This window comes from Pipistrellus kuhlii, unplaced genomic scaffold, assembly GCF_014108245.1.
Source record: "Pipistrellus kuhlii isolate mPipKuh1 unplaced genomic scaffold, mPipKuh1.p scaffold_m20_p_3, whole genome shotgun sequence".
In the NCBI taxonomy this organism is placed as follows: domain Eukaryota; kingdom Metazoa; phylum Chordata; class Mammalia; order Chiroptera; family Vespertilionidae; genus Pipistrellus; species Pipistrellus kuhlii.
In genome coordinates, this window is record NW_023425529.1 from 71,219,710 (window position 1) to 71,238,755 (window position 19,046).

A 19,046-nucleotide genomic window follows, 5' to 3' on the forward strand; every position below is an offset into this window, starting at 1 on the left:
ATCAGGAGCAAGTATGCAAATTAACACAACCAAGGTGGCTAAGGACACAGATCAAGCAGGAGGCTTGGGTTTCCCTGGCTGGCTCTGGCCTCCACTCAAGGCTCAAAGTTTTAATTATAGAAGATAAATAAATTCCAACAAAAATGGTGGCAGCCATAAGCTAAAGCAAGCAGGAGGCTTGGGTTGCCCCTGGTGATGGAAGAAGCCAAGCTTTCTAGCTGGCCCTGGCTTCCACTCAAGGCTACAAAGTTTCAATTATAAAAGGTAAATAAATCCCAGTTGCCAGGGCCTCTGCTTGGGTCACTAGAGGGCATGGCTGGGCTGCAAACCACTGCAATCCCCTAACCCTGGCTGCCCCATGCCCCAAGGGAACCCCCACTCTGTCCCAGGAAACCCTTCAGGGCAAACCTGCTGGCCCCCACCTGTGTACCAGGCATCTATTCTAGCTAATAAAAAAGTAATATGCAAATTGGCCATCACTCCAACACACAAGATGGCTACCCCCATGTGATCAAAGATTGCTGCCCTCATGTGGATACAAGTTGACCACCAAAAGATGGCCAGTTGGGAGGGACCAAGACTGGAAGGGAGGGCAGTTGGGTGTGATCAAGCCTGCAGGGGAGGGCTGTTAGGGGTGACCAGGCCAGAGGAGGAGGGAAGTTGGGGGCAACCGGGCCTGCAGGGAAGGGAAGTTGGGGGAGACTCAAGGTAGAGCAGTTGGGGGGACCAGGCCTGTAGGGAGGGCAATTAGGGGCAATCAGGCTGGCAGGGGAGCAGTTAGGCATCAATCAGACTGGTAGGGGAGTGGTTAGGGGGTGATCAGGCTGGCAGGCAGAGTGGTTAGGGGCAATCAGGAAGCCAGGCAGGCGAGCAATTGGGAGCCAACAGTCCTACATTGTGAGAGGGATGTCCCATATTGGAGAAGGTTCAGGCTGGCCTGAGGGACACACCTCCCCGTGCATGAATTTTGTGCACTAGGCCTCTAGTCCTATATAATAAAAGCCTAATATACTAAGTGTCCAGTGTTGCGTTCAACCAATCAAAGCATAATATGCTAATGATATTCTAAGGCTGCTCAACTGCTTGCTTTGGGGCAGATGTTCTGACCTGTAGGTTAGCTTGCTTCTGGGGTCCAGCCAATTAGGACTGAGCAGGACAGGACAGATATGCCCTTGAGCCATCCTGTGGTCCCTCCCTGGCTGGCCAACCTCCTTAATCCCTCTCTGGCCTCCGTCGTGCACCAATGGGATTCCTTGGCCTGGCATGCACCCTCTCGCAATCTGGAACCCCTCAGGGGATGTTAAAGAGCCAATTTTGGCTCGATCCTGATCAATGTAGGAGCTGCCTTCTGGTGTTCAGTGCATGCCCACAGAGGGAGTGCTGCTCAACCAGAAGCTGAGCTCATGGCTAGCGAGCACAGTGGCAGTGGTGAGAGCCTCTCTCACCCTCGCAGCAGTGCTAAGATGTCTGATTGCTGGCTTAAGCTCACCCTGTGAGAGGGCACAGGTTGGGCTGAGGAACTCTTTCCCTCAAGTGCATGAATTTCATGCATCAGGCCTCTAGTGTTTAGATAATGGGGTACCCTTCACAATGCACAGGTTTGTATGCACCCTAAAATTCCAAATTCCAGCTCTACTTTTCTCAGGGCTCTGAGAGGACATTAGTTAACTGTGGCAATGACTCCTTTACTTCACCAATATTTATTGAACACCATACTTCTATGTCCCATTTAAATAGCTTGTAGTCTAGTAGCCAAAACAGACACATTGAATAGGAAAGTAGAATATAATGTAGGAGATATTATTGGGGGATCTATAGGATTCTTTGGAGGACATTTATTACCTAAATTGAATAAGAAATGCAATGTTGGAAGCTCAGGGGCTTACCTCAAAGAATGTATTTTCTAAGCTGAGATCTGCAGGCCAATTGGCTGTGGGGACCAGCTGTGACTACAGTAAAGAAAAAAAACAATAAAGCTGAGATCTAAAGACCTGAAGCAAGAAAATGGTTGGTAAAGTGGATAATACCAAGAATAAAGTCTATAGATGAAAGGGATCATTTTGAGCAATTATATCTGGGTGATTGAAGCAGGTATCTAACATGTGAATTTCTTGAAAGTATATGCAAGGCTTGTGTGGTATGCAAAAAAATTTGCACATTATCTAAAAATAGTGGAAAACTAGGAGTTTAATCTATGAAGTAGCATAATTAGACTTGTACTTTAGCAAGACTATTTGGTATATGGAGATAATATATGTAGGAACAGACCAAAGAAAATAGACCAGAGAGATGCTGTTACAGTAATTCAGAGGAGGTAGTGATGGCCTGATTTAAAGTAGCAATGGGAATGAAAGAGTTGACAGAATGAAAATAATTTAGGAGGTAAAATACACAGTTGGGAGGTAGAATTCTGGTTCAGAACAGGAAAACACCTTTTCCAAGCATGGAAGCAACTTGGAAAAGGTAGTTTAATACATGGCGTCTTTTGACATACTCACTTGAAATTATCTGGGCATATCTAAGTAGAGAGGTTATAGATAAATACATTTCTGAAGTTGATAGGGAGAGGTGATTGAAGAAGTTAAATGAATGTCCACCTACAAGAAATAAAATAATATGGAGCCAGGATAGGACCCCAACTAAAAATCCTGAAATTGGAAAGGGATGACAATGAAAGAGGAATCCTTTAAGGAGACTGAGATTAAGACAGAGGTCTGAAGAAAACATGGAGAGTGTATGAAACAAAATCCAAAGGAAATAAGCCTTTAAGAATGAAGGAATGGACAACAGTACATAATATTATAGAGGAGTCAGCAAGATAAGAACTTCAAACTGTCCCAAAGACTTAGCATCATTAGTGATCTCAGTGTGAACAGCTCCAGTGGAACGGTGTGGGGGAGAATCCATATGGCAGTGGGCTGGAGCATGAATTGCAGTGAGTCATTAGACTGGACAGTATCTACTATTTCAAAAAGTTCATCTGATTAGGAAAGATGAGAGAGGAGGGGAAGATAGAAAGCCATTTTTGAGAGGCAAAAAAAAAAAAAAGAAAATACCATGAATTCTAAATTACAGCAATGAATCCTAAATTACATGGAATACTTGGGATTCAGAACATAGTTGAGAGCATTAGCCTTAGGAGGAGGGGTGTCTCTCTTATTGTGACAGATAAGAGAGGCACTTTGCACATATGTCATTACACACTCATTTCTGCTTTAAGAAAGTACACCTGGATAAAATTGGGGAAGCAGAGATGGAAATGAGGAGCCAGGTGTTAGCATGTGAATTTGAGCAAGTTTCTGATTAGATGTTGGTACTTAAGAAATGATCAGCTGGGGTTGACTACAGAATATCTAGTCTAGATGCCTTGGGAATTCAGGAGGAAAACAGACTTAATGGAATGATAATGATAAAACTAAGTTGTCATTCTGAAATTCAGCTGGATATGAAAATATAAATAATATACAGTTTGGTGATACCTAATCTTCTAGACTGCCAGCCTCATGAGATAATATACAATATCTACCCTAGCTGGTCTTCTTCAGAAGCCAGGACAGTGCCAGGCACAGAGTAGAGAATGTGGTCTCTTAAAGTCTTGTAGAATGGGAGCACCATCATCTTTGAAGGAGCCTGAGAAGAGCACTCAAAGTTTGGTTGTTGCAAAGTCCTTCTGAGGAGCAAGTTTTAAGACAAAGTAAATGGCCTGTATAGTTGAATTTAGCAAAGAGGTCAATGAAGAGAAAAAATATATGCAATAAAAAAAAAAAAAGAATCAGGTACTTATAAACATAAAAAATGAATATATGTGCTTGTCAGAGAAGAAAATTTTAAGCCCTCTTAATAAAGGACAATTTCAAGTTTATAAAATCAGATTGCAATAAATTAAGAAGGGAACAGAAATTAAAGAAATAGAGACAGAGAGTAGACTTCTCTTACAAAAAAAAGTTAACCAATATCTTTTAGCATGAAACACAAGGTATTAGAGGATTATAGAATTTGTCCCTGAAATATTATATCTCATTTTAGGAGTTTACTGAATTGAGAGGCACAAACTTATAAATTATAAGGAGAAAATAGCTTGTAGTTTAGAAGATATTTTACAAATAAAGTAATGTGTTTTCCTAAAGAAGAGAACAGAAAGATATTTTATACTATATGACATATAATTAATAATCATATTAAATAATGCAAAATCTCACTAGCCACAAAGACATGTAAATTAGATAATATTATATAATATTTTTGTCAAAATATCAACAGCTTTAAATATTTGTTATTATAATGCTGACCAGGGGCTCAGTAAATTGAGAAACTTCATAAAGTTATATGGTAAATTGATGAACGCTTTTAAAACTATTTGATAATATAGATTATTTTGAGTTCTTCAAAATATTGATACTTTTAGACATGTCTTTAATTTCACCTGAACAAATAAATTAATTAAATAAGATAATTATAAATGTACATAACAAATTTGTACTTCATAGTGCAAAACTACTCATAATATGTTCAGGGTGAGATTTATATTTCATGGAATACATTTGTTATAGTACTAACTGAAAGGTAGGCTGATATATACAAAAACAAAGCAAAGCAATTTTATGAGAAAACTATAAGGAAATACCTTTAAAATATTATCCAGTGGTTATTTTTGGATAGTGGGATTTTTGTGGATTTTCTTTAAAAAATATATTTTTTTAATTTATTTTTTAAATTATCAATAGTGACACTATATTGTTTTTATAATTTAACAGTTTAAATAAAAACAATTGAATTTGTGTTTTGAAATAAAGGGGGCTATATAGAGAATAGTAACTAGTGGAGAACAGGAAGCAAAGAAAGACATTTTTCTTAGGTTGATGATATGTTAGTGAGGCAAGTCCCAGAGAAGTAGGATAGCACAGTAGATAAGGGTTTCACTTTCTTCAGGCGAAATGATGTTTCTTGTGAACTGAAAGGAAATACTTATAGGGCAGCCTGGCTAAATTAAAAATTCGTTAAGTAACCCAGTTCATTACTATTATTCGTACAAAAAATAGTCCAAAAAACAGGACTTCTTCTGCATGTTTCAATGAGTAAACATTAGTTTTTTTTCTCAGTGGCAGGAGTGGTCCTGAAATGGGTTAACCAAATCACTTCCGGAAGCATCTGAATTGCAGTATCTTTGACTTCATTCAGCCAACTTCATCACTGTGTTTGTTCTGTTTCTAACACTGATCTTGTGCCAATCTACAATCTGTGCCTTACGGTTAAACTGGTTAATTTGAATGGGACCCTTACAGTGAAATCTCTCATCTTTACTTGGGAATAGTTGTCTAGAATCTTGGTTGAGTTCTGATGAAAAAACCACTTAGTATGTATAGAGTGTTATTGTACAGTTGAGGAACACTTTCCAAAATGACTGCTTAAAAAAGAGACTATCAGTATGTGCCACTCTTTTTAAAAGCAGGAAGCCATAGATAGTTCTTATTTTTAACTAAAGTACACTTGTTACAAAAGGATTCTCTGAATAATAATAAGGTTACAGCTGTAAACGTGTTTCATTAATAGGGTCATTGAGTCCCCACTATTCTCTGTCACTGCACTCATGGTTCCAAAATCTGATCTGGTCAACCAAGAAAAGCATATAAAAGGCTGGGCCTCTGCTGGAGAAGAGACTTAATGCTGTGCAGTAACTGGGTGTGATAACACCAAGTCTCTCCTCTGTTTGAGTCTCTTTTATAGTTTCTGTAGACCTACCTAGAAGGCCATTTACCAAAATGGTGTCTGGTCACGGGTTCAGTGGTTAGCCCTGGTATGTGAAGTATATGTGCCTCCAATATATCAAATACGGGTGGGTTAGTTACAACTCAGGATGCAAGGGTGTGGCCATTTTAGAAACGTAAGATGCTATGAGTACTAAGAGGTTTGAGAAATTACATTCTGATTTTTTAGCTGATAATCTATAGCAAAATAATAATTCAAATTATTATAATAAATTGACAGTTTAAATATCAGGTTTTTAATTACAGCATTTTTGTGAGTTTGATTATCATCAGTTAGTTTTCAAGAGGTACATTTCTCTGGTTTATTGTCAATCAAGTCCAAAACATTGTTATGGCAAAAAAAAAAAAAAAAAAAAAAAAGAAAGAAAGAAAGAAAGAAAGAAAGAAAGAAAGAAAGAAAGAAAAGAAAAGAAAAGAAACCAGCCCTAAAAAATCATGTTCATGAATAAAAGCTCTGAAACAACAGATCATCAGCGTAACTCTAAAATGCATGGCATTAATGTAGCAATGTCAATAATTTAAAAAAATACAAATATATATATAATATAAAATTTTACATTTTAATGTAAGGGTTGGATTCTTCTTTTTTTAACTATTTTATTTTGTATGCTTGTTACCTTGTATTCATACCTAGTATAATTTATCATTTTCATATTTTCCATAAACATTTTTATTATTATGTTCCACACACACCCTTTTTGAAATAGGCATTTTGGCATAAACACATATAATCCTGACAGATATTGTATTCCCATCTTAAAATATTATATTACCTTACACAAACCAAGTTTAAGTTTTATATAAAACTAGAGGCCCAGTGCATGAAATTAGTGCATGGGGTGTTGGGATTGTCCCTTAGCCCTGCCTACACCCTCTCCAATCTGTGACCCCTCAAGGGATGTCCAACTACCTGTTTAGACTGGATCCTGGTGGGGGTTGGGTCTAAACGGGCAGTTGGACATCCCTCTCACAATCCAGAACTGCTGGCTCCCAACTGCTTGCTTGCCTGTCTTCTTGATTGCCCCTAACGGCTCTGCCTGCCAGCCTGATCACCCCTAACCACTCCCATTCCAGCCTGATTGATGTCTAACTGCTCCCCTACCAGCCTGTTTGCCCCCACCTGCCATCCTCTGCAGGCCTGATTACCCCTAAATGCCCTCCCCTACAGTTGATTGCCTCCAACTGTCCTCCCTTGCAGGCCTGGTGCCTCCCAACTGCCCTCCCCTGCTGGCCATCATGTGGTGGCCATCTCGTGTTTGCATGGAGGCAGGATCATTAACCACATGGGGCAGCCATCTTGTGTGTTAGAGTGATGGGTCAATCTGCATATTACTCTTTTATTATTTAGGGTAGAGGTCTGGTGCACGGGTGGGGGCCAGCTAGTTTTCCTTGAAGTGTGTCCTGGATCAGGGTGGGGGTCCCCTTGGGATGTGGGGTGGCCTGGGCTAGAGGCCTATGATGGTTTTCAGGCCAGCCATGCCCCCTGGTGACCCAAGTGGAGGCCCTGGTATCTGGAATTTATTTACCTTCTACAATTGAAATTTTGTAGCCTGGGGTGTAGCCAAGCCCACTGCTTGCTCCATGCTGCTATCATTTCTGTTTGGATTTGTTTACCTTCTATAATTGAAACTTTGGAGCCTGGAGTGGAGGCCTAGGCTGGCCAGGGCTGCAAAAGCTTGTCTTCCTCTATTGCTGGGGAAACCCAAGCCTGTCTCCTGCTCTCTGTGGCCACAGCCATCTTGGTTGGGGTTAATTTGCATACTAGATATGATTGGCTGGTGGACATGGCTTGTGAGCATGGCTTGTGGGTGTGGCTGAGTGATGGTTAATTTGCATATTACTCTTTTATTAGATAGGATTAAAATTTTGCTATAATACCTTCATTATATTTATAAAATCTGCATGTGGATAACACTAGTATGAGAACAATTGGACTTTAAGCCTAAAGGACATCATAATGGGTAGATATACCTTCTTTTTTATTAGAACTAGAGGCCCAGAGCACAAAATTCGTGCACGGGCAGGGTCCCTGGCAGTAGCCTGTTGCTGGCCGGGGCCTGCCTTCGTTCTGCAGCACTCCCTGGTGGTCAGCACACATCACAGAGAGCAACTGAAGTCCCGGGCAGTTGAACTCTTGAGGGGACACTTTGCATATTAGGCATATATATATATTCTACTGTCTACCAAAAATAATTATTTGAATTTTCTAATTATAAAAATAACAAAACAACTCTTAAAAAAATCTTGGTTGCGTTAAGACATTTACTTTATTTTTCAAAATAGGTAGGTGTGAAACTCTAGCAGGAAAAGTTACTTTGTGACTGACTTTTTTCTTACAGATGATTTAGATCCCATGAATTATATTATTTTTCCCCTACCTATGGCAAAGTTGTTAACCTAATTGAACTGTTTGGTCAAAATTTGATCTCTTTAAATAACAAATAAAATGTCCATATTTCTTTCCCAGGTAAGGAAGAAGAATTTATCTGCAAGGATACCAAGGCACAGGAAAAGTTAGAAAGGAGTAAAGAATATACATATCAGTGGCTTCACACACAGGTTGGAATTCATGAAACAACTAGTTCCAGAAATTTGAAATGGTAAGGTCATTTCCCTTAAATTAGATTTTTGTATTGTAAACATATCTTGAAAAGTTAAACCTAGGTTAACTGTGCTAAAATAAACATGACTTATAGCCAAAGGCCAATGTACCATGAAGTCAGGTTATAAAATGGCTTCTTATGTAGAATAGATTTAATCACTTTATATATTTCATTCTAAAATGTTTAAGAAATTCTTTCTATAAATGTTTAATAACAAGAGATAAACTACACAAATGATTCTATTTTATAAAGTAAATGCATAGTATATATTAACTGTTTATAAATATTATATGTAGTACAAGTTGTATTTTGTTTTATTTTTGTTATCATTTATCTGTGGCGGTTAAAATTATAATTCAACCCTGCTGCTGCCACTTTATCAGTCATGTAACTAATTTCCAATGATGTCCCAAGTTTTCAGTTTCCTCTCCTTTATAGTGAAATTATAATGTTTTATCTGCCTTTCAGAATAGAGGTGAGCTCACAAGATTGAAGATATTAAATGTTTTATTTATCAATAAACAGGTCCAATTAATTTTAGTTACATTAATGTCTGTATTAGTTTTCAAGGGCTGCCATAACAAAATACCACAGAATAGGTAGGTTAAACAGCAGAGATTTGTTTATTCACAGTTCAGGGAATTATAGACCCCAGATCAAGGAGTCAGCAAGTTTGGCTTCTTTGGAGGTCTCTCTCCTTGGCTTGCAGATGGCTCCCTTCTCATTGTGTCCTCACATGATCATCCCTCCTCTGTGTTGTCTATATTCTAATCTCTTATTCTTGTAAAGAAACCAGTCATACTGGGTTAGGGCCTAACCATGTGACTTCATTTTACCTTCATTCCCTCACCCTACAACAAAATACAGTAAAATGCTGAGGTATTGAAGGTTAGGACTTCGAGACATGAATTTTATGGGAACAAAATCCAGCCATTAATAATGTAATATAAAACATATACTTATTTAGCCATTGAATCAAAGTTCTAAGGAAATAAAAGCCTTGAGATAATATTTTGACATAAATGTTCAAGACTTTCATGAGTCTTGAAAAGTAAAATATATGCTATTTTAAGCATTTATTAAATATATAAACCAATACGAAATGTAAATGTAGATGACACTTTGGAAATATTTCCAGGCATTGTGTGTAGTAACTATTTAAATGAGTAACAAACTAACAAACAAAATCCTACAATTGGTGTAATTTATAAGATGAAATCGTTAGAACTACAAACAAATGTAGTATAACCCACAACTTATAATCTATATTAACCAGATATAAGAGGTCTCAGAAATTTTAAAGCATTAGCAGAGATAATGTGAAAATTTTAAAAACTTATTCAGTATGTTGTTTGAAGAAGCTCACACATTTAACAATATCCCTTATCCTAAATAATTTATATTATTATTTATGGATATTCTATTTTGAAATATAATATGAAAAGGTATAGGCAGCAACATTTTAAGAAATATTATTTTCAAGAATGGAAGTGGGATTTTCCCCCCCATGTGACAGTGTAAGGGAGGAAAAAGGATGAGAGAGACAGAGAGAGAGAGAGAGAGAGAGAGAGAGAGAGAGAGATTGAGAGACAGAGAGAGAGACAGAGAGAGACAGAGACAGAGACAGAGACAGAGACAGAGACAGAGACAGAGACAGAGATACCTGCGAAGCTCTGGTGCGCAGGCTAACACTCTAACACTGACCAGGGCAAGAATGGAAGTTCTTGAAAAGCCAAATGTTATACTTTAAAACAGAAGCTAATTGTGAGCAGTAGTATAATGTACTAAACACACAAAAGCTATTTTAAAAGTAAGAAGCTTTGCCTTAATCATAAAGCAAGAAAGGTACGTAGGTAATTGTAAAGTTTTTATATTTTTAAATAATTTTTAGCCATCATTCTTGTTTCTTTCAGACTTTTGTTTATTGTATGTGTTTATGTTTAGAAAAGAAGGATAGCATTAAAGTGTCATTTAGAAATTTAAATTTTATGTCAAATTTAATTTTAAATTGACTGAAAAAATGTAAATTTGTATATACCTTTGCATATAACCCTATTAAAAAAAACTATTATTACTATTTTTTAAATTATTAATTAATCCCAAACTTTTCATTGAACATTTCCTTTACATTCTTTCTCTAAAAGTATGCAATATTATTATTTCTGTTTTTGTCACTGCAGCAATCATTTCTTGCCTGAGTTAGATCCAGATGTACTTAATGGTGGAAGAGTTCAACTTGTGGTAAGAAATGTGTTTAAAGACACATAAAAGTTATAGACACAAGTACTCAACAAGTGCACTTTAAATATGTCCTATATTATTATAAATTATGAAAATCTCAACTGTGTTTATTTAGGATAATATCAAAATACTATGTACTAGGATAATAACATTTTCTCCACTTCTAATATAACTTTAAAATGTATTACTCTTAACCAGCCAGTATGGCTCAGTGATTGAGCATCAACCTATGAACCAGAATGTCATGGTTCAATTCCAAGCCACATGCCCTGGTTGTGGGCATGATTCCTAGTGTAGGGTGTGCAGGAGGCAGCCAACCAATGATTCTCTCTTATCATTGCTGTTTCTATCTCTTTCTCCTTCTTCCTCTCTGAAATCAATACAAATATACTAATAAATGTATTGCTGTAGAGTATTATTTCTATATGGTAGATTTTAAAGTATTAACATGTTACAGTATTTAAAATAAAATTACTCTAACAGGAATTTGCATAATAAAATATTTTTGAATATTCAAATAATAGAATATTTGAGTAAAAAAGCAAAGTACCCTCACAACTCAGGAAATTAAACCAGATAAAAATTAACAAGTAATTGGGAATTCAGCCACTCTAAGTAATAAATGCAAATGATCAGAAATTTAGGAATAATCAAGTTCTAAACATGCTGAGTAGAGGGTAGGTTCTAAGTAGTATAACTGTATGTGCATTGCTAAAGTCAATTGTACTATATGTTATTGGAAGGGAGCATATGTAAAAAGAGAGAGAGAGAGAGAGAGAGAGAGAGAGAGAGAGAGAGAGAATGGCCAATATGAAGTATAGAGAAGCGGATTCCACAAAATAAGAAATTTTCAGAAATTTATAGTGAAAAGGGTACCCTAATCAATGACAGAAGTATGTGGCCTCCTTGGCAGGTAAAAATGGATGCATCAGGTGACCCTAACTTTATGACACCATTCATTTATAACAGTCAACTAATACTCCTTGTTCAGATTTTATGTTCACAAAGAAAACTGATTATAATTTAGCCTGCTTTGTAGAATTTAGAACAAGAAGATAATGTAGTTTCTAATAGACACTAGTCTTGTCCAGAATGGTTATAGTCATCATTCTCATGAACAGCTAACTTGTGAAGTTTCCTGAAAGAGCAGCACATTTTGGACAGACATTAGCTAAAATTAGTGTTTATGAAAATATTTATAGAATTTAAATTTGAAATAATCACTCTGTAAATATTTTCTTGCATTTAATAGAGAAATCACTTTCTGGTCCTAAAATGACCTAACTTTTTAACACAAGGACAATAAAATCCTATGGGTTGTTTTTCTAAAAATACAAATTAAAAATTAAACTTTACAAAAGATTATCTATAAAAAACAGCACATACCAAAAGACAGTAGAGTTATCTATATAAATAAAAGACTAAGCAACCATCACATCTGAAACAACCAAACGGCCAGCTGAACAGGCTGTGTGGGGCTACCAGGCCTGCAGGGGGGCGTTTGGGGATGATCACACCAGCAGGGAGTGCAGTAAGGAGCGACCAAGCTGGCGGGAGAAGCAGTTGGGGGTGACTATGCTGGCAGGGGTGGCAGTTTGGGGTGACCATGCCAGCACTGTGTGTGAGCAGTTAGGAGCCAGTGGTCCCAGATTGTGAGAGGGATGTCTGACTGCCAGTTGCAGATCAGGCTTAAACCAGCAGTCGGACATCTCCTGAGGGGTGCATGCTGGGTTGAAGGGGACCCCCCCCCGCCCAATGCATGAATTTTGTGCACCTGATCTCTAGTTTCTTAATATTAGGAATAAATGTAAATATCATCTGCTTCACTAACTTCCAGGAGTGTGAACAGAATGAAACATAATTAAACATTTAAATGCTGGGTTTTGATAAATCTCTATCTTCCAAATAAAATCAAAGCATATTTTGTGACTGACATTAGTGAAAAAAATGCAAAGAAAATATCATTTTATGTGTTTCCAAATATATATTAGAAGGTGTGTTATTGGACAGGTATGTTGCTGATTAGACTTATCCCTACCCTCAAACTCCAGGAATTTCCTACAAAAATAGTTTTAGTTCACATATCAAGGACACATATCATGAGATTTTGACATTTGAGTATAAGACATTTAATGGGGAAGGCTTTCAGGAGAAACTTAGTAGAGAAATGAAAGAGGGTGATTGAGCCAGAGAGAAAATGTGAACTGCAACGGAGGTGAAGCAGAGGCAGTGAGATTTGCTGGTGGAAAGGCATGTTTGAGTCCCCAGATTGAGGCAAGTGGACCAGGATTTTTATGCTCCTGGATCAGGGCCTCAGGAGAGGATGTTACCTGGGCAAGCCAGCTATCTTCAGCAAAGGACAAGTTCTAGAGGTGAATTCAGATGAGAGACACCAGGCTTCAATGTTTTCAGCAGCTAGAGGAACCTGATTCATTTGTTAAAGTTGATCTGAGTGGGATATCATAATCACTTTAGCCCAGTGGTTCTCAACCTTTCTACTGCCGTGACCCTGTAATACAGTTCCTCAGGTTGTGGTGACCCCCAACCATAAAATGATTTTCATTGCTACTTCATAACTGTAATTTTGCTACTGTTAATGAATCATAATGTAAATACCTGTGTTTTCCGATGGTCTTAGGCGACCCTGCTAGCGGTTCTCAACTCAGTAAGTCTACTATTCAGGGATACAACAATTTAGCGTATAAAAGTGTGTCAATTGTACCAAAGTGAATCTATAAATTAAGAGCAATTCCAAACAAAATTATAGCTGTTGTTTTAGAAACTTGAAAAATTTTATTCAAAAATATGTATTAATGAATTAAAAAAAAGATTATATAGGTTAACTCCTTAAAAAGAATAACTGATGTCACAAGATAGAAAGATATCCTTAGTACAAAACTAAAGTAAACTTTATGGTACTGGCACAGGCATCAGTGGATAGACAATGGATATGAATAGTGAGTTCATGTAATATGTGGTAAAGGAGGGAAAGATAACATTCCCTCCTTTTGGCATTTGGGAAGTTAGCATTAAGAAAAAAATATGAGCTATATGTAAAGCATATACACACTTTACAAGAGTTAAATGGCATTCAGAAGTTTGAAGATTCAAGTGTGAAAAGTAAAGCTATAAAACTAATAAAATAAAAAAGAATATATTTGTAATTTAACAATGAAGAAAGGTTTTTTTTTGAAAAGATGAAAATAGTACAAGTTATATGGCAAAATTCATGTGTTAATATTATTTTCTATAAAGGATTTTATAGAAGGATTAACAGATGGTAGACAGGATAAACTATTTTCAGTGCAAAAAACTAACAATAGCTTAATATCTAAATACAAAAGAAGTCCTGCTAATGAATAATACAAAGTCAGGTAAACCCAGTGAAAAAGGAATATTCATAAATAGTTCACAGAGTTGATGCCTGAATGCATAAATTCATAGAAAAATATACTCAGTTAAAACCGGTTTATCTCAGTGGATAGAGCATCGGCCTGCGGACTGAAAGGTCCCAGGTTCGATAAATTGGTTGCAGGCACATCCCTAGTAGGAAATGTGCAAGAGACAGCTAATTGATGTTTCTCTATCATCTATCCCTCTCTCTTCCTCTCTATAAAAAATCAATAAAATATATTTTAAAAATATGCTCAGTTATATGACCAGAATATTAAAAATTAAAAGTAAGTTATAAGACTATATCCAACCAATGGCAAAAATAGAAATTTGGGTAATGCAAAGCACTGTCAACAATGTGGAAACACATATATAGCTGGTGAAAAACATACCTACTTAGAAATAAAAAGAAATGAACTCCTGATATAGCAACATGGGTGAATATAAAAAAAATAATATACTGAATAAAAGAAACAGATTCAAGAAAGCACATACTGTATGATTCTATTTATATTAAGTTCAAGATCAGAGAAAGCTAAGCTGTCCAACAGTGAAAGAAATCAGAATTGTAGTTCAGTAGTCACTTCTGAGGTTGAATTACTGAAAGGAGGCACAAAAGAATTATTTGATGATAATATTAGTCAGGATTCACCAGAGAAACAAACCCAACTGGGCATATATCTTTCTTTAATATGAATACACTAGTATACCAGTGTGTGTGTGTGTGTGTGTGTGTTTGTGTGTGTGTGTGTGTGTGTGTGTGAGATAGTATATATACTAGAGGCCTGGTGCATGAATTCGTGCATGGGTGGGGGCCAGCTGGGTGATTGGGATGGGGATGGCTCGGGGGAGTGGCTGCAGGTGGTTGGCTGGCCAGCCCTACCCCCAATCGTGGTGGTGGGGGCTGATCAGGGGCAGGGCTGGATGGTAGGAGGGGCCATGGGGGGTTGGCCATCCAGCCCTACCCCCTGTTCAAACTCCCAGGCGAGGGGACAATTTGCATATTAGCCTTTTATTATACATATATTATATATGTATAATATATAATATATTACCTAAAATAGCTAATACAATCTGGAAAAAAAAATAAGACTTAGACTACCAGATTTCAAGACTCTCAGATTTAGAATGGAACTTACACCATTGCTCCTATAGTCTACCTATCCATCCAACTAGGGAATCTATCTGTTAGCTACCTATCTATCTAAATGTGTATATATATAGGGGAGGAATTTAGCCCAAGTACCCATCAGTAGATGAGTGGATAAAAAAGCTGTGGAGCCGCCGAAACCGGTTTGGCTCAGTGGTAGAGCGTCGGTCTGCAGACTAAAAGGTCCCAGGTTCGATTCTGGTCAAGGGCATATACATTGGTTGCAGGCACATCCCTGGGAGGGGGTGAACAAGAGGCAGCTGGTCAATGTTTCTCTCTCATCGATGTTTCTAGCTCTTTATCTTTCTCCCTTCCTCTCTGTAAAAAATCAATAAAATATATTTAATAAAAAAAAAAGCTGTGGAACATTTATACAATGGAATACTATGCAGCAGTAAAAAAGAAGGCTCTGTTAGCCTGTAAGGCAAGAGAGAGGGACCTGGATAGTACTATGCTAAGCTAAATAAGATAGTCAGAGAAAGACAAGTAACACGTGATCTCACTCATCTGTTGAATCTAATGAACAAAATAAACTGTTGAACAAAAAAGATCCAGAGACATAGAAGCATGGAACAGACTATGGAATTTCAGAGGAAAGGTAGGAGTAGGTTGGTGGGAAGAGATCAACCAAAAACAAGGTACCATCTCACACCTTTCAGAATGGCTATCATCAACAAATCAACAAACAAAAAGTGCTGGTGAGGATGTGGAGAAAAAGAAACCCTCCTCCCTGCTGGTGGGAATGCAGGTTGGTGCAGCCGCCATGGAGAACATGACAGTTTCCTCAAAAAGTTAAAAATGGAACTCCCATCTGACCCAGTAATCCCACTTCTAGGAATATATCCCAAGAAACCAGAAACACCAACCAGAAAGGATATATGCACCCCTATGTTCATAGTAGCACAATTCACCATAGCTAAGATTTGGAAACATCCTAAGTGCCCATCAGCAGAGGAGGGAATTAAAAAACAGTGGTACACACAATGAATACTATGCTGCTATAAAAAAGAAGAAACTTTTACCATTTGCAGCAGCATGGATGGAACTGAAGAGCATTGTGCTATTCAAAATAAGCCAGTCTAAGAAAGATAAACATCATATTACCTCACTCATATGTGGGATATAATGATCAACATAATTTGATAAACAAGAGTAGAGCCAGAGACAGATGGTAGGGGAAGGGTAGTTAGAGAGCAACCAAAGGACATATGTAAAACTTTAGACAATAAAAAAACACACCTCAAAATCTTCTATACTGTATGATTTCATTTACATAAGTAACATTCTCAAAACATATAATTACAGTGATGGAGAACATATTAACGAGAGGGTATGCCTCGAAGGGGAGTTTTTAGAGAAGATGGAACGGTTCTGTATCCTGATTGTGGGGTAGCTATATAAATGTTTGCATGCAACAAAATAGAAGAATAAACAAACAAAAATATTTTACATGTGAAAATTGGAAATGTCTTACCAAGATGTTTGGTTTAGTAAATAGTATTGCACTTATGTCAATTTCTTTATTTTAATAATCACACTTTGATTATATTTCTTTGGGGCAAGATGGGTGTATGGTATATAGGGAATTCTCAGTACCAATTTTTACAACTTCTATGGGAATTTTAACTTCAAAATGAAATGTTTTTAAGTTATTGAAATTTATGTATAAGGTTTGTGCATCTAAATTATAGCTCTACTAGAGGCCCAGTGCATGAAATTTGTGCACTTGGGGGGGGGGGGGGAGGATGTCCCTCAGCCGGAACTGTGCCCTCTCGCAGTCTGGGAGCCCTCGGGAAATGTCCAACTAAGCCATCAGTTGGATATCCTTAGTGCTGCCATGGAGGTGAAAGAGGCTTCTTTCACCGCCACTGCACTCGCCAGCTGTGAGCCTGGCTTCTGGCTGAGCAGCACTCCCTCTGTGGCAGTACTGACCTCCAGGGGGCAGCTCCTGCTTTGAGCATCTGCCCTGGTGGTCAGTGCATGCCATAGTGATTGGTCATTTTGCCGCAGGCTGAAATTGGCTCTCAGACATCCCGAGGGGTCCTTGAATGTGAGAGGGTGCAGGCCAGGCCGAGGGACCCCACCAGTGCATGATCATGGCTGGGAAGGGACACGGAAGGCTGGCCAACCAGAGATGGGAAGGCTCCAGGGATGGTCTGTCCCATGTTGCTCAGTCCCAATCTGCAGGACCCCAGCAGCAAGCTAACCTCCTGGTTGGAGCATCTGCCTTCTGATGGTCATTGCACGTAAAAGTGAACAGTTGAGCAACCTTAGCATATCATTAGTATGTTATGCTTCGATTGGTTGAACGGCCAATCAGATGACCAGACACTTCGCATATTAGGCTTTTATTATATAGGATAAACATTTAAAGTTCCTTCCATGTCCTCAAAAGTTTAAAGCAAGGCCTCTGCCTTATTATATAAGAGGGGTTTGTGCAATGATGAATGGAGGGATATACATAACTCAGCCTTCTGCAACCAAAAATAAAAATGGTTTTAAATTATTCACATATCTAGAAATACTCTAATTTTTTTAAATAATTATATATAGACATAATACACGACACCTTTAAGTAAACTTTATAATATTTTATCTCTTTTAAAAAAAGATTTTGGGTGATAAGTATTTATTTTAATGTGTGCTTTTAATATGTCTCAGTTTCTAAAAATTCAAAATTTAAAAAATAAACATTTAATAAAATATATTTTATGGAAAAGTTGAAGAAGAAAATCCTTTTTTGTTGTTGTTGTTGTTGTTGTTGTTCTTTTTTAATAAATGAGTCTATTTTTAATTCAGTTGCCTGAGTTGGAGATGAATCAGAATCCAGATACTTAAAAGTCATTTTCCAAAATTTATATCCCTCATTTTATTGTGAAAATATGGAGCAAAAGTAGTACTAACCTTGTAGATGGGACTCCAAATGGTTCAGTAAACAAAGACCAAAAACAACTTTGCAAAATTAGTTTTTAATATTTTCCATTGAGTTGCACATAGAGAATTCTTATCTGACATTAACTTAAAACTGTGTTATAACCTTACGAACTTTAATATTACAGTGCTTTAAAATTAAATATGTATTTCATAGAAGTGTTCAAAGCATCATCAGTCACAATTAGCTTTTAATACGCTCATTCTGTATAATATAGAGCAAAAGATGTATTATATTTATGATTTTTCTATTTGTTAACAGTAATTGAAATAATGATGTTCAGTTTGAAAACCAGTATTTTCAAAAATAGAATCTGAACATTCATGCATGTGTGGCTGTGTCAGATGCACTAATGCACTCTTGACAAAATTTCTAGGTTTGCATTTAAGCTGCCAGGTGACACCATTGTGAAGTCATGTATTCCTGTTAAATCTCTCTTCTAAATTTGAATTCCTGTTATATATAATATGACTGAATTAGTAACTGACATTAATTGTTTTCTAACTCAGAAGCACTTTTTGGATGCAAATAGCTTAGATGACAATGAGATTTTTGGAAGGCATGTATTCACAAATATTTTCTTGACATGTATATATTGTCTTATTTGGGGAGGGTGGATTTCTACTTTCTATTTAGGCATAGTAAATTTACATTATCAAATTGAAGTGAATAAATCCTAATCTTAAAATATTGAGGCTTATAGTCAACACCTCGTTAGCCAGCAGGCAGGTCACCTTTGTAGTTAACATTTTTTCCCTTTGAAATGTTTCACAGAAACTGTGGTATTGCTTTGGTATTTTATTCTCATTCTTGGACTGTTTTTTGTTTTATTTTGTTTTGAAGTCTTAGTGTTGGTGAAGCTATTCCCATGAGAACGTTAGACACATACTTTTGTGTAGTAATTGAAATAAATAATTTGTAACACTCTTCTTAGTAATAACAAGTATATATTAGAAGCCAAG

General features: G+C 37.0%; 1 protein-coding gene across 1 annotated transcript in view; it reads left to right on the forward strand.

Moving 5' to 3' along the window:
• Positions 1 to 19,046, forward strand: part of LOC118729753 (leucine-rich repeat and IQ domain-containing protein 1) — a 273,234-nt gene that overhangs the window by 222,542 nt on the left and 31,646 nt on the right. The window contains exons 23-24 of the mRNA XM_045587773.1: positions 8,233 to 8,365; positions 10,549 to 10,609. Coding sequence (XP_045443729.1) covers positions 8,233 to 8,365; positions 10,549 to 10,609 — 194 coding nt within the window. The remainder of the gene's footprint in view (positions 1 to 8,232; positions 8,366 to 10,548; positions 10,610 to 19,046) is intronic.